General features: G+C 41.2%; 1 protein-coding gene across 1 annotated transcript in view; it reads right to left on the reverse strand.

Annotated features, from left to right (window-relative positions):
• The window catches only part of LOC115580439 (protein kinase C-binding protein NELL1), a 283,933-nt gene that overhangs the window by 180,778 nt on the left and 79,305 nt on the right, over positions 1–23,850 (reverse strand). Inside the window, exons 5-9 of the mRNA XM_030414756.1 lie at positions 20,693–20,789; positions 14,089–14,161; positions 13,436–13,518; positions 3,229–3,363; positions 1,464–1,566 (exon numbers count right to left, since the gene is read on the reverse strand). Coding sequence (XP_030270616.1) covers positions 1,464–1,566; positions 3,229–3,363; positions 13,436–13,518; positions 14,089–14,161; positions 20,693–20,789 — 491 coding nt within the window. The remainder of the gene's footprint in view (positions 1–1,463; positions 1,567–3,228; positions 3,364–13,435; positions 13,519–14,088; positions 14,162–20,692; positions 20,790–23,850) is intronic.

A 23,850-nucleotide genomic window follows, 5' to 3' on the forward strand; every position in this document is an offset into this window, starting at 1 on the left:
TACGGCATAATTCCTCAGCTAATATCGGTTCATGTGCTGTCTTTAACAGCAGTCAAAAATGCTTTGAGACTGCCTGTGAGACAAAAAAAAAAAAAAAAGTTTCCAGTTTGAAGTTTGGCATACTTGATTCCGCTGGAAACAAAGTTGTTCTTGGCTCATGTGCATAAGCGGAGAGGAAGTGTAACAGCGCATTAAGAATACAACAGAGGAGACCCTTCTGCATATTCCTCTGGTGATGGCAGAAATAGAAAATGAGGCATATGATATGAAGTCCTGCTTTTCTCCTCTCCAGGGTGCAGGACTGTGGAGTGCTCAGTCGCAGCTCTGGAGCACAGTTCCCTCGCTCATCTGTGCCAGACCTCTGATGTTCACAGGGGAGGAAGAGGAGGAAGATGGAGTGAGCGGAGGGATGGAAGGAGGCAGACGAGGGCTGGAATTATTCAAAGATGAACTATCCTTCAGGGATTTGGTGTTTTTGCAGCACAGTGCGAAAGGCACGGTTGTCCATGGGTTTGTGAACAGTTACCAGACCCCGGTGTGCTTTACACTAAAAATAGTGCCTCCATTTCAGCTTCCATGAAAACCAGGCGACTGTGATCTTTGCTCTCACAGATCGTTTGCTCTGGTTCCATTGTGCCAGCAGAACATCAGCCACAAACAACAGCATTCGTGTCCCTATCCACAGTGTTTCTGGTAGTAATAGTGCCATAAAAGCATGAAATATTCGACAAGTACGGGCTCCGCAAAAACAATAGCATTGGTAAATATGTAAAACAACCGATGTTTATGTTTTTTCTGACAAGCTAACTTTGTGGTTTTGTATATAATGACAGAAAAAGAAATAGAAAGTGGCTTGTTATACTGCTGCCAAAAGTTTTAAGATGTAGCACGACCAAGAATTTTCCAACTGAAGCCCATCTGCCAGAATAAAACTTTGGGATTGTTTGCTTCTGCAAACCAGGGACACCTTAAATTTGTACATATAACATATCATATCAATATTTCTGCCAAATCTGTAGTGTCACATTCAGAATACATGTATATGAGATGTCTTTAATGTCAGGAGGGGAGGGGCTAACGATAACCAGACCATAAGCACGAAATTGCCACAACATAAAATTGAAAATCAAAGCTAAACATAAAGAAATGTAAAGTTTAACATCTGTAGTTGAATGTACATTGCCAGTATCAGTTATTGGATTTGGTTTATAGAAAAAAATACACACCAAAGCACGAGGCCATGTTGTAGACTGAACAAAATGAAGATATTTTTTTTTGTTTTTTGTTTGTTTGTTTTTACAAATTTATATCACCATCAAGTATTTATACTGCTTGTCTACAAAAGCAGCCTCGTCAACAGTTCATCTGGCGTGAGACTATTTGTGTAGATAGATTTCTGCAGATGAGCAGAGAGGAGTTTCACTGGTTCGGCTGTGATAATTCAATCTGCTGCTGATACTTACGTCTGCATTTCTTGCAGCAGGTCCCATCAACGTGCACCGGCAGCGAGTCTTCGGAGCAGTTTGCTGGTGGACAGAAAATCCTGCGACACTCCACCACGCCATTCTGTACGAAAATTGTTAAAACATTGTCTGTATTTTATTCATTTGTTTAAACCAAAAACCGAAAGCATGCAACCATCAGAAGGAAAAATCAAATGATCGCTGCTTTTCCTGTGGCACAGACAAAAATCCCACACTGAACTCCAACCTCTTGGCCCAATTTACCTCTTCCCCAGAGTTCGTGGAATTGTATATCTTGATCTGAAAAAAAGACACACCACCTGTACACCAACACTTAACATTTAATGCCTGCAGCTCGACCCTGAATGGTTAAAAATTCATGCGCAGCAGCCGAAAACTATTTACAATACAACCTTCAGGAATGCAATCTGAAAGTGAAAGCTATCATATTTACGCATAAGAAAAAAAAAAAAGGAATTATAATGTCACACAATCAGATAAGAGAATCGTCATCGAGAGCTGGATGGCAGATACTGAAATCTAGCAGCCTGCTGATAGCAGGTAGTTATTCAGGCCCTGAAGGACTGCCTTCATTTTTGAGGCTGATATCTCTCTCTACAAGCGCCTCTTCATTTCATGAGTCATCGGAAATGGTTCCCCCAGGACGCCGCGGTTATCAGTTAATGGCATGTCCACGGGAGAAAATCAGAACGGCTAAACTCCACCCTGTGCTTGATGTGCAATGATGCAGCAAGTCTAATTCCCCAGGGCCCAGGATGGCCTGATTCAACAAATTTCAAAGTGTGGGCCCTCTGTATGAGTACTGACAGCGAGGCTTATTAGGGGGGTGCTTATTAGGGGGCAGGCAGGAGGCAGGGAGAGACGATTGCAGGGGTTGGTTAATAGGGAGGTCTGATGGGAAGGCAAGTTAAAGAAGTGTTGAGAGGAAAGGGAGTACAGGTTGTACTGACTTCTCAGTGAATATTTCACTCAGTCAAAACTATAGATTAAAGGTGCAATATATAAGATTTTGCCACCTGTTGAATTCAAACACCAAACAAATAGGGGGCAGCATATCACCAGAGTCACAGCTAACTGCTGATAGCTGCAGCTGCCATTGGCTTGTTATCTCAGATAACTTTGCAGCAACGGTCATTAGCTGACTCTGTCCGGACAGGGAGCTCGGTCCAAAGGTAAAGTGTCTATGATTTCACCGCCAATGAGAAATTGCTCACTTGGTGTATATACTAAAAAAGCTAATTAGCTTCCATGTTTTCTTCCTGGCTATGCAACACACACACAACATACATCTGCAGGAGTGTTTCTACACTGGCCTCGCCTGCCACTTCCTGCACTGCCCTTAGACCTTACATTGTGATGACATCACAGATTTTGAAATCACTTCCCTCAACAGTTTTACAAATATAAAGTCATAAATTCATAAAAGAATGAGTATTATTTGCCCTAGTTTGCAATTTGAGGTGTGCTGTCAACAGTTTCACAGACAGCCTTTTTGAAATGGCGTACACCTCAGTTGTTTTCCCTCTCGATATTGACAAACATTTTTCTTAACATAAAACTGATCGTTGAAAATAAACTGGAATAATCTCCTTGCAGTGGTGGGTTTTTTTACTTGGATGTAGGAAGTGATACTTCACGGCTCAAAAATGGATTAAAGCACTCAATTTGACAGACTTTTTTTTTTTCATATCATGATACTGAAATCCATCATTCTATGATTTTTGAATACGAAGGTGACACTCACTTTACATGCACAGTTCCTGCAGTTCTCGGGCTCCACCCACAGCTCCTTATCCCTGTAGACCAGACCATTGGCGCTGCAGGTCCTCTCGCAGTGACAGCCCTCCAGCTGGGTCAGCCTGGACTCTGCATAGTTCAACTGCAGGAGCACAGAAACACCAGAGTAAAAAAACAAAACAAATCAAAACTCTGAGTATGCACACAGGGTTACCCCTCACCCCGCCCCCCTCGCCCTCTGGCGTGCCCCAGTCGGTTTTCACAGAGAGCTGCTCCGCCGGGAGCCACTCATTAGAAGGGCACATAGAATAATAAGCGATCATCATTCAGCTCATGCTCCAGACCTCAGGCTATAATCTACTGAGAAATGACATACAGGACTGACAGCACCGATCCTGCCTCACCTCACTTTTATTCCTTCACAATGATCATCCCTTTTTCTCCAGCTTATTTCATGCTCAGCACTCTCCACGGTTGTCTCTCCACAGAGCTGATGCGGCTTTGACTGACAGGAGTGTTGAGCGGCAGTGTCACACAGAGGGGGACAGAGGGTGGGATGCATCAACCAGAATTAACCAAAAATCAACCATGTCTCTTCGAAATCATGTTTACATACTCATTCTTTACAAAATGTGTTTTGTAGGAAACAGTAGTGTTATTATTATTGCCATAGTTTCCACAGAAAAGTTTTGAGGTCAGGGGATGGAAGACTTCAGGGCCCATATTCACAAAGAATCTTAAGGCTAGAAGTAGCTCCTAACAGGCGAATTTAGGAGCAACTCCTAAAAAATTTTGAAAATAAGAGTGATTCACAAAACATTTTAAGCCTAAAAGTAGCACCTAAGTCTGGGAGACCTTAGAAGTAGTCCAGAGGACTCCTAACTCGCTAAGACCTGGTCACAGCCGAATGTTTTGGAGATGCTAAATGACAGGGAATTATTAAAACGATATTGGATGGACCGTGAAGGGATTGAAGTTGTGGTTGAGTTGGTGAGGGACGCAATAACGTCCCCAACCAACCGAAACAATCCAATAATGCCAGAGTTAAAATGTTTGGCAACACTGCGGTATTTGGCTATGGGGAAAATGCAGCTCTTCGCACAGCACTAGTATTACCTAGGGACCTCAAGTGATTTAGAAATTATCCCACCACGTCCGTGTTTCGTGCGGCGCATTCGCACAGGATAAGCAAAGTCTGTGTTTTAACTCTCATTTACTGACATTATCCCCAGGGGTCGATCGCACCGGAGCCCTTGCTGGAGCAGCACAACGGTTAGATATGGATATTTTTAATATAATAACTGGTGAGCCTGTTGAAAAATGTTCCTTACCGCATGCTGCCATGCATGTAATCCATCTAATCATCTTTCGAGATTTCGCTCTTCTGATAAGCCTCCTGAATTTGCACCCAAAATGCTGTCAAAACTTTCATTCATAATTCCTAACGCAGCCTCCATAATTCTTGACCGGGAAAAAGGCAGAAAAAAGGTGTGGAAAACACAAAAACACAAAAAACACAAAACGACCCCAAATCACAGAGATGCTGATTCGCACGGGACTAAAATTATCAAATGACCTCTGTGTTTGGTGAAATATGGTAGGTAATTTGTGGTAGAATTTTTACTTTACAAATTGCGGACATGGCAGATTCGCATGGGATTAAGATCACATACGACCTCCGCAATTATTACAAATTACTGGAGGTCCCCAGGTAATACTAGTCCCGTGCGAATAAGGCTTTTGTCAATTGGAAAAAGTTGCATTCCATCAATACACAAATTGTCTTTGATGCATGTTATAATATACTGGACATTGTTACGAAATGGCCTGGATCAACACACGATTCCCGAATTTTAATGGAGAGTGGTTTGACGCAGCTTTTCAAGCAAATGCCGCTTTTATTGGCAATTCACGTTTTTCATCGCAATCTTCTAATTTGTCATTTTTGTCCGAAGCGTTTTTGTTTGGGGGGGGCACTTAATTCTCCTCATAAATACATTTCTTTATCCAATATCTTTTCATAGGCTTTGTCGTTGCCGTTGTCACCGCTTCTAAGTGCGTCCTTCACTCCTACATAAAAACTTTTAGTCCGATTTAGGAGTACTCCTAACGTTAAGATAAAAGTCTTTATGAATACGGGCCCTGGTTCACATCACAATTGCTGTGTGTGGTTTAGGCAAAAGAAGCACTAAGTGAAGGTTAGGGGTTCAGTTAAATGTTGATAAAGTAAACACGTCACTATTGTGTCACTATTGTGTCACTATTGAACAGGCCATCATACAAATGCTAATCATGCTGTTGCAATATATGAATACTGTATTGCGATATACAGAGATATTGTAGTAAAAACAAATGAAATATGTTGTCAGTTAACATTTGTAAATATGTGCAAATTTTGCAACTTTGCAGATACATTCATTCAAAATTATTATCCCTCATTTTGTTGATTTAAACTTATTTCAGGTGTCACTACTAATGTTATTCTTTTCTGTTGAAAAAAAATAATAAAACAAAACAAAGAAAAATTGTAAACCTTTATCTACACCGTCTGGATTTAACTAAGCAAATAGGTAAGATCCCATTGGATAATAACTGCAGTGAGTAATATGTCTCAGTCGGCAACAAGTTATTTAACCTTAATTGCTACAGTGAGTAGTTTCTCATTTCTTAAACAACCATGTTAAGACAAGACAAATCCTGTGGTCTGGAAAAGATCTTTCTCTGCTTCAGATGGGTCAAATTATTGGCCTGCATCAAGCAAAGAAAACCACTAAGGAGATTGCTGAAACTTCTTAAATTGGATTAAATGTAATTGAAAAAAAAATCTTGATCTTGATCAGCTATCAAGAAAAAAGTTTGGTGAAATTAAATTGGAAAAAAATCAACAGTAGAACCCACAGCTATGTGTGATAGTGAATGTAAGAGCATTTCCAAATGCACAATGCGAAGTGAACTCAAGGACACTGGGACTAAACAGCTGTGTACCCTTAAGAAAACACTTATCAGTGAGGCTAATCGGGGTACAAAGGCTTCAATTTGCTGGAGCGCATAAAGATTGGACTCAATGGGAAAAGGTCAAGTGTTCTGATGTGTCCAGATTAACCCTGTTCCAGAGTGACGGGGAAACGGGGTAAGAAGAGAGGCAGATGAAGTGATGAACCCATCATGCCTGGTGTCTACCGTACAAGTCTGTGAGAGCAGTGCTATGATCTGGGGTTGCTTCAGTTGGTCAGGTCTAGGTTCAGCAACATTATGTGCGCAAAAAAAATTAGGCCAGCTGACTTCCTGAATATACTGAATTACCAGGTTATTCCATCAATGGATTTTTTCTTCCCTGATGGCATGGATATATTTCAAGATGACAATGCCAGGATTCATCAGGCTCAAACTGTGAAAGAGTGGTTCAGGGAGCATGAGACATCATTTTCTCACATGGATTGGCCACCACAGACTCCAGACCTTAAGCCCTTATTGGAGTTTGTGACTTTTTTTTTTTGGCTGGGCAGTGTATGTTTAACATGATTAATGTGACCCAGATGACAGACTGACCTGGGAATTGAGGTGAGTTTAAAGACTTTAAAATGGCTGTAATATCTGGCTTCTAAAAGGAGCAAAATAAATGAGTCAGTCCCTGGAGAAAAGCGAGGAAAGAAGTCATCCCAATCAAGTTTGATGATGTTTTTGAATTTTTAAGGATCAAAGAACCTGTCATGAAACTGGAACTGCAAACATTAAATTAAATGTAACTGCAGGAAGACATATGGGCGATGTTCCTCTGATGGGCTTTCGACAGCGAACACTGTGTGTGGGGCTTTTATTGTATTTTATGATGATTGAACTAATATTCAGTGTTGGTTTGAATCATTAGGCTGACTCGAGGGTTAATTAAAATTGTGGAACACAGGTGGGCTTAATTTTATATAAATCGGGGGATGAGACTTAAAGACTTCCCTTTGTAATGTTTTGACGTCAATAATAGGACTTCAATGGGAGTAACGAGTTGTCCAGCCAAGTGCAGACAGGGTTCATGTTGAAGTTTTAGTAAAGAATACAAGTTTGTAATCTGTTGATCCGATTGAAACTGGTGATTTCTTCTTAATGTTCTGAGTGTCGACTGTCACGAAATGTGACCGATTAGTTTGTTTCCATGATATCACTCAAAATAAGCCCATACAGTATAAAGTGACTGAACAGTAAGTACATGTACCTATAATCTACATGTGTATAGCCCTCTGTATCCATCAGAGCTCACTTACGGCCTTGAGTATGGGGCTGGCTGGTTACACTATTTATGTGTTATGAATTCACATCTATAAAAACAGAGTCTGCTCCAAATATCTTACAAACAATCAGAGTCCTGCTTGAAAGATGGAAAGGTGGGAGGATTCAAAAAAAGGTGCAATTGATCTAACTGCCGTAGGTCAACACAGAAATTGTAGATTCACTTAAGACACTCAAGGCTGCTCTGCTGCTCCGCCGCTCTGCGTCCACCCCCTCTGCTGCTCTGAGACCTGCCCAGGCCATGTGTCAGAGAGAGAGAGAACTCACTGTGAAATGATAGAGGCTTCTCAGGAAAAAAAGAAAAATGCTAGATGTCACTGAGGCTTTTTTTTGCCCCATTTAGAGGAGTCCCAGCTGGCTGCAGGAGAGCTGTGTGAGCCGTGAGTGATAAAGATGTGTCCTGTCAAAGCCCTAAACAAAATGTTTGAAATGCAATTTCAAAGGCCGGGAAGCTGCCTTGAGGCACCACCGAGGAATACCTTTCCTGTACAACCTGAGCATCAAATGGCACTGAGATATGGCACAAAGGAGTCAGAGGCTAATAGGCATGTATCTCCTATGGCTGATACATGAGGCAGATAGGCATGAGCAAAATAATAAGATAGCAACTACAGAGAGAGTCCAACTGAAGGAGGGCAAAGGAGAGGGCGCATCCATTATCCCTAATCTTTGTTGTGTGCCCTCATGTCTGAGGGACGAGTCAAACATGTATGACTGAATTTCCGTGAAATGCTGAGGTCTAATCAGTCTTGGCCAACAAGCAATTAATTAGATTGTGTTTGTAATCCAGATCTGGGATCCAGATGGGAAGTAATTATCATATCTTTGCCGTGACAAATGAAAAGCGCAGAGGCTCCAAAACCTGATGGTAAGTTTTTTACGGCTTAATAGATCTGTGCGTTTTGAAATAGCAATGATATATACTGGTGAATAAGGGAATAACAGCGAATAGGGAATTTTTAGCCTTCCGAAAGTCAGCCTAAATATTGTAAAAATCTGCATTAAAATATGGGAGTTTGAAAATAAACTGATCTTGCCCATTAATCTACAGTTATTTAATTTGCAAAATAATTGCAGGTCAACATTTAACTGAATTAAAGGGAACTCTGGTATTTTTCAACCTTTTTAGTATCTGTTCACACAGGATTTGGATTTTACCCTCTGATGTAACGTAAAACTAAAAATAATTTACTTTTAATTTTTTTTTTACCACCTTCGTTTTAGGGATTGGGATAATACAAATAAAGATATATATCAGGGCAAAGAGCATAAGCCTGCTAAAACTATCCAAAATGTTTTTCATAAATTATCTAAATGTATGTTTAAGCACAGAAATTAGGCCCCTAGAATAGCTACTGTAAGTGCATAAGGAGCTACACTGGGGGGCAACTTGGTGGAAAAAAATGCTTTCCTGCCGTTATAACAAACATTTACACAGCTGACACAAGGAGCTCAATTCCTCTGATATCACTGAGAACAACGGATCGACTCAAACTGCTTTCATGGCTTATACACAAGGGAGCCCACTGCAGCACCGATGGAGGAGAATATTTAACAAGTCCTGAATAATTAATTCAGATGATTATCCAAAGCAAAGTGTACATCAATGCCTCAATTAAAGTCTGCTTCCTTGTAACAACAATATTGCCAGGTTTTCCATTTGCTCAAAAACAGCTGTCATGAAAAGTCAGTTTTGAGATAATGCCCTACAATATCGAGGAGTTTATTTCAAAGATACACTATACAGTGAAGAAAGTTAAGTCACTAAAGCCATAATAAACAGTTCTAAAAACAATTCCGGCCTATTACCTGCCCTCCTTAGTCGGTGACCTGGCTGGTCTGTGTGATCCACGCCAGGTTTTTCCCTCTGCCCTGCCTCCTGGTTGACTGACAAGTGAGTCATCCAATCACCAGTGCTTGCTGCTCCACACCTGATTCTACTCTCCTTGTCAGCCTTGGCTTTAAAGCCACACCAGAACTGACAGTCTTCACCAGATTATCGTGTCTGTTTCTTGGAGTCTTGTTTATGTATTGCTATTTCTGGATTTTTCTATACCTTCTGACCTAAACCAGTTTTTTGACTGTGATTTTTTTCCTGATGATTTTTGGATACCTTTGCTCTGTCTGCCTATCCAACCCTGTTTCTGTTCAACCACGTGAGTCTAGCCAAGCCCATTGTACTGCTGCCTGTGTTCTTCCTGCCTGCCTGTGTACCGATCTCTGCCTGTTTTTTGACTCCTGGATTTTTTGCCTCAACTCTGACTGTACCTCTGCTGTGCCTAACACCGCCTGCCTGTTTGACCCCTTTTGCCTGACTTTTTGATACCGGATTTTTGCCTGAGCCCTGCCTGTAATTTTGCCAGGATTTTTTTGGACTTCCTTGTTTGACTTTTTTCCTCTGTGGCCTGTACCTGCCTGTGTTATTTGAATTGTTAATAAATATCCTAGCTATCATTCTACTCATGAGTCTGCTTCTGGGTCCACAATATTTTCCGGCCTCACCGGCCCTGACAGTTTCATCTTTAGAGTTTGAGATCTTGCCATCAACAACTTTTAATTTCTTCTTCTTCTCTGTAATTGGTTTCAGACTGGAATTATTGCCTCCACGCACCAGTCAAGTTGCTGTTCCTGAGCTACGGCGCTGAATATTGGGCAGAACATTTTTTTTTTTTTTTTAGCAAAATATAATGATGCCACAATGCATTTAACCTCTGACCTTTTGGATATAAAAATGTCATAACATCGTTTTATCATATAACATATTTCTTTAAACATTGTCATAACTACTATATACATTCTTAAGTTGAATTATAAAATGTGTTTTGTTAGGTCACAGTGACCTTGACCGCTGACCTTTTGGCCACCATAATCTAATCAGTTCATCTAAGTGAGTCGAATTGAACTTCTGTACCAAATTTAAAAAAGTTCCCTCAAGAATTTGAGACACACGTACGTATGTAAGGACGGACGGACTGAAAACCCAAAAACATAATGCCACCACCCATCATGATACCTACTACCAATGTAATTCAAAAAAACTGTGGGCATCAAATTCAAATTTTGTACATTGTCACCTCTCAAGAAATCAGGACAATAGATATCTTAAAACTAAACTTCGAACATTGAACTGCCCTTTTTTTTTTTTTAAAAAACAGGAAAATAATACCATTGGATTTGCTTTTGTATGAAAACTCCATGTCGTACTTACAGCACTTAAGTATGTTGATATAACATGTACTCTTCTCACATACACATCCAGGTTATTAGAAATGAGGCCATGTCCATCTCATTCACAGAAGAGCGTACTGTCACCTCACCTCCCTTTCACATCACCCAGCAATTATTCCCTTCACGTTGAATTCCCCTTTTCTCTACTGAAGCAATTTGGCGCTGCAGCTGACTGCATCCTCCCTGCCGCGACTCGTATGAGCAATGAGGTCAGGTGGCAATAGGTCGAGGTGTGTTCATGTGAAAGAGGAGGCACTGACACAGCGGTGGGGTAATGTTCTTCATTTCACCCTTATTTACTCTGAAAATTATTCCATAGCTCGTCTGCCCGCTGAGGCGTCCTTGCGTCATTCACTCCCATCTGATAGCGCTCACTCATGCACACAGAAGCACACACTCAATCAGACACACACTCAATCACACATACCTACACACATAGTTATGCAGATGTTGAGTCTTATAAGTGGTTTAAGCTTCCCCCCATGGATTCCAGGGCAGAGTGCAAACCGCCTGTTAGTTTCCTGTTTTTGCATTGACCTCTCTGAACCCTGTGTGTGTTATATAAGTAGTAGCTGCAGTTGAAGACTGGGATCTAATTACTGAAAATCTAAACACAGTACTACAGAAATGTTAAGTTAAATCTGAAATCTCTTATCTCACGTTTGGATGACAGTTTAGCATTTTCTGTTTACTAACTGCATTAAGGAAAATATCCTATCTAATCCTAGTATAGGAATTTAGCTCTTGGCCTGCTTAACCTCAAAATTGAGGGATTTCCTAAATTGGGGACACTGAGTTTGGAAGTCGTGCCCTAAATTCAAAATAACTGCCAAAAATGGCAGGACCACTGCGAAGATGGGGAAACAATATCAACACTGACACATTATGACTACCCCACACCATAACTGTTAGAAAAGCTAACACTGACGTAAGCATATTGGACAAGCTAACGCCGTGGGTAGCCTGTTAGCTTTTCATTTCCTGCACCATGTAATAATAGGTATACAGTATATCTTTTCCTGCACAGACACCTGTAAACTCCTGTCTTTTGTTGTCCTGCAAAGCAAGCTAGCCAGTGACAAGCGAAGTGAGACGGCCATTGTCATGGATACTTTGATTTGTTACACAGATTCTGAGTACTCATTCAAGTTTAAAGCTCTAGTTGGGATTTATAAAATGCGACATGATATAAGGTCTGATATAGGATAGGACACAGCCATGAGTTTAGGAATTTTTTCAAGGTCAACAAGTTCTTAAAGAGGCATAATTGCTCAACTGTCAAAACATTCAACACGTCTGAAAATGTCTGGGTTTTTTTTTTTTAGGAACAAAAAAGAATGCGTAAGAGAGCACAGGAATAGGTGTGGTGTTAGATAATACTGTTTGAAATAAGAGGAGAAATTAAATAGGATACACTTTAGGATACATTGGAGCCAATGGTTACGTCTCCAACTAGTTCAACGTTTTGTACATTGAGCAGTGATGAGTTGGGAAGGGACACCTTCAGATAAATCTACAATAGCAGTTGTATGACAGTGAGGGGATGAAGAAGGTATTCTGCCGTGGTCGCCCTTATTTTGACAAAACAAACAACTCGAGGTCTGTCCAGTTTCAGTTCCACAGAAAGTGAGCAAACTCATTCTCCATGTATTCTACTCAAAAGCTGCACGGGAAGCAAGTAAACGTACCTTGAGTTGAGTTGTTTTCTTTTTGTCGAAACAAAACACAATGTGTTTTGTTTCTATATGTGATTTACTTTATCTCACTGTGTAAGAACACAGTTATTATGTAACGATGCATAATCAAAATAAACAAACACATTCGCTTAGAACGTAAACGCCCCATAATGTGCGTGTTTATGTCTATTACGCCATCCAATTTGTTCAGTCTTGACGAACACGCAGCTCAGTGTTAAAAAAATGTCACAGTTGTTCACGATGTTGAGAATTCTAATTTAAATATATGATACTCTAGGCATTTATCATCTTTCAAGAGACAATGATGAGTCCTGACCCGTATCGCATTTACATTTCCCTCTATTCCTATAATGCAACTGTTGGAAGGTAAAAATGTTCAAGTGTTTCATTACTCTAATCTTGAGCAAATTAAATAAATAAAAAAAAACAACTCAAACAAAATAATATGGAACCTTCAGGGACAAGGTAATTGGCTGTTCTCTGTTCCCACTTGCATGCACATTAAAATCTTTTCTGTTGTTGTGGAGAGTCTTCTCAAACCACTTCAGTCCGCGCTCACAACAATAACTGACAGACCAATCATATTTGGTGAAGACAGATTAAGGTGCGTGTTCATTTTGTTTCTTGTTTCCCAACAATAACTTGTATCTTTTTTGGGCACCGTCTTGTTGAAATTAAACAAAAATGAGATTCTGACTTCAGAGGAGATGGAACAATAAGCTGCAATGAAGGCAGCAACGAAATCAAAGGATTCTGCTGTCTCCGGCTGTAGTGGAGAGGGAAGTTATTTATTCATTTTCATTTATTTATTTATTTCCTTGTCAGGCTACGGCTGGGAAAGGTATTAGTGGATCTTTTGACTGGATACCTTTATGTAACACTCTTTTGCTGTTACCGACATTTTGAGTAATCAGTGTTCTTCTTTTATTTGTGAAGTCTCCTAAACATTCATGATACTTTTGCAGGAGCTGGTTGTGCTAGTATTCTGTGTTTGTTCCTTGTTCTTACCTTCAGGGTCATCTTGGCAAGTAGCTCCTGAAGGTCCATGATGCCTTGTACCAGGCTCAGGAAATCGCTGCAGGTTGGACAGGCTCAACGGAGGAAAAGCAAGCACCAAACCAGGGAAAAAAGAAGAAAAGCACAAGAGGGAAGTGTTTAGAAAAGAGTGCTTGGCCAAAAAAAAAAGAAAAGATTCCTCAGCCTGATTATTGGGACAGGGCACACGGCGGCCAGCTACAAACAAAAGGGTAGCCTCACACATCTGTTTGCTCTTTGTCTTAGGCTCGTGGCTCGTGTTAGTATCAATAATAAAGCAACAAGGTGTGATTACATGCCATATTGATCAGTAGCAGAGGCAGTAACACAGCGGTGGCCTCGTATCTTAATCTGTTTGACAGTAAACAGATGGAGAAACGAGGCAGGGAGAGAGGAGGCTGCGCTGCATCTGAATTATAGCAAATTGAAGATGACTGGAGTAGAGGGAGAAAAAAACGAGAGAGGGAGGGAGGGAAGGAGGATTTCTTTGTGATCAGCAAGGAGAGGTCACCATCAGCTGATACAAAGCTCATTTTAGCCCAATTTTACAATGACAGTAATGGACCGTACTCGTTCTATTCTCTCAGGGCATGTAAGGAACAGTGTGTGACCATCATGATACTTACTGCGGTTAAGGTTAGGACACTGTGTAATGTAGCCATTGGGAGCGAAAATCAACTTCACATCCTGGATAACGCCCTGTGACACAAAGGGAGGGGTTGCAGCGAAAGGACAGAAAGAGATAATGATATATAAGCATTCATTGGCAAAATCACAGAAAATCTCCTTACATATAATGTCTAACGAACATGACCAACAAAGGGTAAGGGCCCTATTTCTATAGCAGTGCAAAACATGATTCAAGCACCACTTTTACAATTTTGTATTTTTCTGATGTTTAAATGTACTTTGCAGATCATGAGCTGCACAGGTAAAACTCTCTCTCACTCTGACTCATTAATCCTGTGCGTCACAGCCTCTATTCCTATTTGACTGACCTTTTGGATAAAAAGTTAGATATCTTTAATTTATTAAAACTACATTTAATGTCCTCCAATTTATTGTCAGATATGTCAAAGGCAAACACAGGTCAACCTAATCCAAAACCTTCTGCTAGGCTAATGGATACATACCACTAAAAGATGGCAGAGATGAGCATTTTTTTTTTTTTTAATATCAGCTGGACCCAGATCTGCACTGAACTAAACACAGCAATTTACAGACAGGCATCCTTTAATCTGCATCAAACAATGGCCAAATTCCTGTCACACAGTGGTGAGGTCTTGTCTTGTCTTGGTTTTTTGTCTTGTGAATTTCCTGTTTTATTTTGAAAATCTAACCTCGCTATCGTGTCAGGTCACTTGCCCTTCCTCTCGTGTCCCCGGTCTGACGTCATCCCTGATTCCTGATTGTTTCCAGCTGTTCCCCTCTCCCTCATGTGTTAAATAGTCTGTGTCTTCGTTTGTCTTGTGGCAGTGTGTCTCGTTCCTGCGTGCACCCCAGCCCTTTGTCACAGCCTTGCCTAGTTAAGTATTTCAAAGTTCATGTTGATTTTTGTTCTGGTGTTCCTTGTGCCTCGAGAAGAGTGATTTTTGTTTGTAAATTTGGATAGTGTCTTTTGATTTGGTTTTCATAGTCAGCCTTTTGTTTTCCTCCTCTTTTTGGAGCGCTTTATTTTCTTAGTTCTTAGATCAGTGTTTTGTTTATCTAGTTTTAGTTTTCCTCCCTTGTGGAGTGATTTTGATTTATTAGACATGTTCCTTCTTCATAGTTTTGTTGTGTGTTTGCCTTGCCTCTGCCTTTTGGAGTGATTTTGATTTGTTTATTTTGTTCTGCCCTTCTGATAGTGCAGTCAGGTTAGATTTTGAGAGCCTATTTATTTGTCTCCCTGTCCTGAATGCCCAACGATTTCCAGAATAAAAGTCTGTTGAATTTTGATTCTGCCCTGCATCTGAGTCCTCTTTTTAGTCCAGGCCTGACAATTCCATGGAAATCTTGAATTCTAGAAAACTCTAAATTGGCTGATTAACAATAGCAGTTGATGATAAATCAGCCTCTTAAATTTGAATTATATCAGGCTTCTCTTTTAGACAGTAGAGTACTAAAGTGCTGACACCCCCCCCCCCATCTCTCCCCCCCAATTTTTTTTTTTTTGAAAATAAACAGATTACCATTCTGTGTATAAAGCTTCCATTTGTAACTGACCTAATGCAAATGAACTTCACTGATAAGCAGAATAAATGGCCTTAAGTAGGTGGGGCTCTCTCCTTTAACAGACTGTCCCTCAATCACTCTGAGTGACAGGTTATCTCCAGGGGTGCAGGGCTGGTAAATAGAGGCTTCATGATGACCACAGAGAACAATCTCTGGGGAAAAAAAGCTGTCCGCTCTAATGGAAAACCAAACTTTTAAAACACCAGGGTGCCCAAGCACACATGGGGGGTAATATAATTTCACCATTCCTTCAGAGTGCCTGCTGAAAACATGCTGGAAGGACATTAGAATTCACCACCTCCAGCACAGTTGGCATCAACTCGTCTCTGCTCTATGTGTATGTGAGATCCATTTACAGTGCATTTGGCCAGCCTCGATGCAAGCAACACCTGCCTCCATTTCACACGGAGACACGGAGAGAGAGAGAACCTTGAGGCGAACAGGCTTGCAGCACAGATTGAGAACAAACGCACTCACACATGCGCGCACACACACACACACACACAAGGTGAGAGAGAGAGACTGTGTGAGCAGTGGAAGCTGAAGGAGAGATTGTCAGTGTCACTCAGAATGAGAATAAAGGTGTAGACCACAGATGTCTGTCCCGGTGGTGTAATATAGGGGTCCTGACCACGCATCAATGTCAATGATCAGTAGGTAATTCAAACTGAAGTCATGAAACCCCTCTCTCTTTCTCCCACACACGCAGAAATGTGCACATATTTGTTTCATCCCTCTGCCAAAGCCTATGGCAGATATGTCTAAAATTGTGGACAAGTCCAATTACACAGCTGCATTCAAAGACATATACAGTGTACAGTTAGAGCCTCCACACTTGCTATTATTCTGTCGCTGTGCAGCAGCGCCTTGGATGAGAAATGATGAAGAATGACTTTAAAAATGTTGTTGTTCCTTGTCTCTGAGATGTATTGTCGAAATAGGCAATTGTTTATATGACTTTTACCAGAACAATTTCAGAAGGTGATAAACTCAGTGGGGTATGTGTCAAGTTCTTATGCCTAATTGGCCAAAAAGTTAATTAATCAAGCCCTAGGGTGTTTATACCCACACTGTGTCTGATTAAATACAGATAAGATACAGAAAAGGCAACCAGGGAGTTTTTAATGGCTGAACAATTAATTTTTTTTCCACTGCCAAGTCAGTCACATGACCTGAGTCCATTGATCGCATTCTTCTTTCAGACATATACCTAGAATTCTATTGAGAGCCTGTACATACAGACTACAGTCTGGATGTGAACATATTCAACGTAAGGCTGAAAGACAACACTCAAATAACATTGTTTCAAAGCCAGTGTACTGGAGAACAGAGAAAAATTAATGAAACAAATAAGGTCAATATGTTTTTGAAACAGGATGACAGAGAGAGGGAGAACAAAGCCTCTGTACATGGGACGCCCGCTCTACCAACTGAGCTAAACAGCACCCAATATGTTAATTTGTTTTTTAATGCATTTGCATTTGTAAGGGTTAAAAAAAGAAAAAGAAACAGGTTAAAGTAATATGAAAAGAGAATGAATACATCCATTGAGGATCCTCACAGGTAGAGCAGGTGTGCGTGTGTGTGTGTGTGTGTGTGTGTGTGTGTGTGTGTGTGTGTGAGAAAGTGTGTGCTTGTAGTTTATGCACCATTTGTCTCTTTGTGTCCCCAAACAATCACAAGTTCACTCACGGTTATTGCTGATAAAATTACCTTCACTTAGCTTGTCTGTTCCCTTTTGCAGTCATAATTTCCAGTTAGCTTGTTTATTATAGCAATAATAGCCCGGGCATGTTTGGACAACACTTCACCCTCAGGCAACATTGACAGAGGTTTATTATCCTGGGTGAAGATTTATCTTGTTATTCTTTTTTTTTCTTTTTTTTTCCTTTTTCTCTCAAATTGATCACGCACAACATGACCTATCCTTTTTGTAGCTGAATCTGAGAACAAAGCACTCACCCGCTGTTCATCTCTCAGGACTATAGCAGCATCAACAGCACTAATTTATAAGTGTGCCAGGGGAAGAGACAAAAAAGGAGTGAATAGAGAGAGAGAAAAGGGGGATGACAATGATGATGTTGATGATCTACTCTCACTCATGCTGATGGAAAGTTGGTTTTGAACAAAACATTTTAGGAGGCTCACAGTAAAATAGTGTTGCCTTCTCCTAAAATACTGAAATAGATGGGGACTTTTATTATAAAATACAAAATGGCTGTGGATTTTCTGGACTGATCAAAATCTCCAGATGCTCTTGATTTATTTACACCGTTGACGTGAAGTCGAGCTTGTGTTCCCACTTCGGACAGGCTGTTGTTTAGGAGAATGCCGACATGCTGCCACCACGTAACCTTATCCGACTCTCCTTACGCATTCGAGTGAGAAGACAATCACTGAACTGTCATTTTGGGGTGAACCCATCGTTTAAGCCACTAATTCCACTCAGTGCACAATGTTTTGAATCCTCTGTGCTGGTGACAGATTGTAGAAGAGTGACAAAAAAAGCTGTGATTGGTTCATCACACTGCAGAAAAGAAGACAAAGAGAACATTGTTTGTTCCCCTAGCCATGAGCACATGTTTTGTACTTTTTTTTAAATTTCAGATGAGAGTTAACGACAGTTGAGATTATGCATATGAGCTCCAGAATGCACACAATAACTCATAGGTACATATCGGCATAATAGGCAACATGACAAGGATATAACTTTTATATTAAGCAGTTTTATTTTTGAAAGATGATGATTGATGCTGACTCTGAAATAGCCTAAATTCACTCCAGTCTGTACTGTATTAACACTTATGTAGGGTTGAACAGAATGAGTACATCAGATACATCAGAAAATTATGCCGTGGATGATGATACATGATACACAATTGAAATAAAAGAAGAAAGACATGGACGAGGCATAAACAACCTAATTTGAACATCCAGGAAACAGAGGAGGCATAAGTCAGACTGAGCGTTAGATCTAAGCTCTGAATCCCTCACATCCAGGTTGGCATTTCCTTCATCATGCTGCCTTATGTAACGCGTTCGGGCTTTCCATCATTGTCGGCGGCAGATTCATTACCGCCGCGCGCTGCATGAAACACAGAGCGTTTCACAAAAGCACCAGTTCCAAACGAGCCAACGGTGTCCCTGAGGAGTCAGCATCCTTGGCACAATGGATTCCAGATAAAGATAATTTATAACAGTTGCTCCTTCAGATGGAGAGGCTCCTGAGAGGAGGCGGCACGAGGACAAGGAGCGTCTCAAACCACTGCGAGGGGCTCAATATGTTTTATTTAAAAGCCTAGTTAGCTCATCTTACCATTATTCCACTCCTGAGTCCTGAATGGGATAGATTACAGCTGCTGCTTTATTTCACCACCTATCTCCATCTACAGTGTTACTTCTATAGCTCATGCATATTTTTCCATTTTCTTTTGCCTCTTGCTTCTTTTTCTTTTCTCCTGTTTCCCAATGAGCTCTTCAACCATCTCTGCTTTAGTCACGAGAAGACATAGGCTCTGTTTGTCCTCTTGTCTTTAGCAGGTTATAGTAGGGAGCAGTTGAGAAAAAGTGAATGGAAAAGCAAAGGAGTAGCAGTGTAAATATGGACAATATGTTTTCTCTCAGTCTGTTTCTCTGTTTGTACGTGTGTTGTAGTATCAACACTGCACTGGTCAGGTTACGTTTCCACATCAAAAACACTTGATCAGGTTTAGGAGAAGATCATGTTTTGGCTTGAAGGTGCTATTTGTAAGAAAAGTTGATTTTGAGTCTCATTCCCAACTCATCAAATAATTGCACTTTGGGACGGCGGCCGACCCATCCTATAATCCCAAAGAGTCAGTTTTTGTTTCATTTGTTTGTAAGATATCCTACTAAGCCCGAGACCTAATTCTTTTTATTTCAGATCTCTGTATGCAAGCACAGATGGTCTCCATCCTGGGAATTTTTTTGGTATACATTAATCTAAACAATGGGAGAACTGCATAGCGAACAGGGACTTCCACGGACAGCGGTTTATATCTGTTGCTGTGCATTGCTTTTCTTCATTCTGTAGCGAGACCTACCAAAAAGCAAAGCTATTAATCGCGTGAAAACTAATACAATCAGCAAATACATATGCATGAGTAAATGGAGATAATGATGTTATTCTTGTTCTAAAATGCCCCTCTGATAACACCAAGCAACAGGTCCTTAATTCAAGGTGTTACAAGTGCACCTGTCAGCCAACGTGCCAATTCGTCCTGCTGTAAACCAGAAGGGAGAATCTCCTCATTCCCTCTGTCACTTCACAAGGGCCTGTGAGCTTCCACACCATCTGTCTCTGCTGCTGACAAACACTTTTGAGTGCTCCCTGCACATGGAGGGTAGACAGACTCACTGAGCTGACTGCGGGTAGGGAACTGGATGATGGAGCTACGTCTTTCAAGACCAGCGCTTTCCCGCAGAAGAAGGAGCGTCTTGAAGTCATGATCGAGGCGGAGATGAAGGAGGAAGAGGATGAGGAGGAGGAGGCAGAGGGAGGAGGAACAGTTGGCTGGTGTGCAGCAGCGGTAGTGTGAAAGGAAGGGTGAGAGAAATAATTTACACAACAGTCGAGACTGCTGGCAATCAATATGTTACATGGAAGAAAAATAAAGGGACCACTGATTGAACGGCGGGTGGGCAGGAGAGGAGGGAATATCAAGAAGGTGTGCATGTCTTGGCGACGCTCTGTCATATCCTCTACCTGCTGTGAGCACACGCAGGCGGCTAAGAAACTGAGCAGTGATTAAAAATCAACAGCATTGTAATGGACTTGGGGAAAAAGCGTTTCAAAGCATACACTGAGCTTTTCTGCTGCTCATCTGTGCTCCTCTTATATTTTCTACTTGACTCTCGTCCCCCACACAGCCTACTGAAAATGTGGCCAGTTATAGCTGGTGCTCCTGAATGCGAAGTACATTCAGGTATGTGCAGGCAGTGTGTGTGTGTGTGTGTGTGTGTGAGTGTGTGTGTGCATCATCTGTGGAGTCTTACCTTGAACAGGCCATGTTTGTGGCTGTGCTGGCCGAGCCACACTCCACTGCCTGGGGTGAGCTCCATCTGAGGGGGGTCTATCACCCTCTCATAAATCCTGCCGACGACAAATCAGAAGAGAATGTTTGGTTATGATAACGACACACGCAAACACCTCTCCCCTTCTTGCCCCGGCCTGGCAGGAACACTGATCCAATACAGCCGAATACTAGAGTAGATCCAGCAGACCATGTGCATGTCTGCTCCCTCCCTCCCTCCCTTCTTCCCTCTCTTCCACCCTCCCTCTCTTCCCGCTCCCTTCATGAGAAGCGTTGAGCAGAGGCTGCTCTCCTCAAGCATGACAGCCAGTCTCACACCACAGCTCTCTAACACAGTATTGATATCTGGACCTGGGATGTAGGCTGGATTAACCGCCCGACTCCTGACACAAACACAAACAGGCTCTGGCATTATCAAGGCAAACATCCTCAGCATCATTCAGCACCAATCTTTTTTTCTCGCACTGAGGTGGGCTTAACGACACCAGAAAGCTCCGATGGGCCTCTGTGAGGATGTCAGAGAACAATTTATCAGGTTTCCTCCTCCTCATACTTTGAGCCCATGCAGGGAGACGCACTCAGAGTAGCATGCTCACTTCTATCCTTTACTCAGTAGCTGTTTTTATACTGGGCAGCAAGCCGCCAATTCGGCTGTCCTTTTTGCGGCTAGGTCCTCAAATTTAGGGGGTACATTGGGGGTCTGTTTTGGTCCGCCATTTTGCAACCTCGGAGGGTACATTTATTTCCGCCTCGACTGCTATCTAAATCCGAGGCGACAATGTGCCAGCAATTGCTTGAGATGGGCGAAGGTGTCGATGACCTGCACTGTTGTGCGACCCACAGCCAGGGAGTTTTGAAACCAGGAAACAGCTGATCACAGCAGTCAGTCCATCACTTCATCCGTGGACGTCAAGATGAGCAACTGGACAGCCGCTGAGATCCGGGAGATGCTAGCGTCTCTTTGGTCTCTGTAGCTGTTTGGTTGTGTCCGCTAGGAACGGTCGCTACTTTCAAATTAAAAGCCCCCCGCTAAGAACCCAGTTCTACACTCCAATGGGGTGCAATGTAAAACTCTTATTTTGAAGACAAATTCGTTGTCACCGTTCACAGCCCAACTTCGTGCTTCATGTCACCTCACATGTTTACACCTACCCCGGTGGCAGCTTTTGGAAAAGGAGGAATATTATGCCTCTCTTTTAGAAAGACAAGGGGGCACATTGCCGCCCTTACCTTGGAGCAAATGTGCCGCCTTTTCAATCTGTTCTATCTATCTGTTTCAACTTCATCGAAAGGCAGCGATGGAATGTAACTAAGTACATCTATTCCATTTTCTGCTACTTTATACTTCCACTCCACAACATTTTAGAAACAAATATTGTACTTGCACTCCACTACATTAAATTAGTAACTTAAGTTACTAGTCACTTTGCAGAACACATGCTCCATCAGAGCCAAAGTAACACACTTTTAGTAACATTTCTTTTATCGCCACTTGAATAAAAAAATAAACACTGATTCTGATAATCAGAAAGTGCTGAATGTTGAATCCAATGATTGGTTAAGGCCATGTATACGGTATATAGATACATGGAAATATATGTATGATTTACATTTACTTGTACTTTTGATTCCTAAGTAGATGTATTGCCAGAACATTATTTTTTTTAATTTTTAACCAAAGTAAAATTTGAACACAATATCTTTACTTTTACTCAGATATGATGTTTGGTCACTTTTGAAAAAGCTGTTGACAGGGCATTACAGATTTTGATCTCTGACAGATAAATTGCAGAATTATAGTGGGCTTTACTGTACTTCATAGAGAGGAGAAGGCACGTCCCATACTGTAACCATATTGTAAATGGTGAACTGACTTTTCCAGTCTACTGACCACTCAAAGTGCTTTACAACACTTGTCAGATTCAACCATTCACACACACACTCGTACACTGATGGCAGAGGTTGCCATGCAAGGTGCCAGCTGCTTATCAGGAGCAATTAGAGGTTTAATATCTTCCTCAGGGACACTTCAACATGCAGCTAAGGGGAGCCAGGATTCGAACCATTGACCTTCCGATTACTAGACTAGACTAGACTGTGGGACATAATCTTAGAAAAAATGGTATTGAATGGCTAGAGACAACTAATGAAGTTTGATCCTGTTTGAATCATGAATTACAACCTGTAATTTGAAACAACTTTCAACTCGAGAAAGTCTGTTCAACATAAATTGTTAAGTATGAGACTTTGAAAAAATATTTTAGGAGAATGACTACACAGCTAACAGTAGCACAAGTGATGTCTTGCTTAACGCTCACCAAAACCCATTAACGAAACTACAGTCATGTCGCAGTCTGATTTCAGTCACAGTGGAGTTGCTTACCAGGCTGGTACTCGCTGCTCTATATGTATATTTAATTAATTATATCCATTGTTTAGAAGAGTGCCAAAACAAGTAGAAGAAACTTTTGAGTCTTTTCTTTGCCAAGATGACGGCCATGTTGGTGTTGGTAACCTATATTGGGCCAGACAATGTAGTTCACAATACTTACTTTGCAACAAAATTTAACTTTCTTGGCTTGCAAAATTATCATTTAAATAGACAAACAGCATATTTGTAATTCATGGCACAATTCAAATATGATTAAAATGAATATTTGTCCCTCTCCATTAACTACAGCACATTTTTATTCTGAAGGTCCCATTGGACACACTGGAAGGGGTGGTGCATAATATTAGGAGTCATTAGTGTGAAGAAGAAATAGATCACCGTGCAAAATAAAATTTCGTCTTACTTGTGTCAGAGGTTGTTTCCAAAACAGAGTAAAAGACAGAAAGTTAGCCCAAATCTTCAGCAGATGGGCAGCTGAGTGGTCTTTATATATGACCATACCAATCTACTGCACATACAAATCGCATCCACACTCTCAGCTCATACCTGCAGCTCCATTAAGCAGTATTTTTCTTATTAACACTGAGTGAAATGACGCCCTGTAATGTGAAAAGATAGCTAGTGCTGCTAATCCCCAAAGCTCTGCAGCTTTCAAAGATTTCGTAAGCTTTTGCTTTTCGCACACATGGCTCTCACCAACTCCCCTGTAAATCCACGGTGCGTGCACA

The sequence above is a fragment of the Sparus aurata genome, chromosome 4 (genome assembly GCF_900880675.1).
Source record: "Sparus aurata chromosome 4, fSpaAur1.1, whole genome shotgun sequence".
Taxonomy (NCBI): Eukaryota; Metazoa; Chordata; class Actinopteri; order Spariformes; family Sparidae; genus Sparus; species Sparus aurata.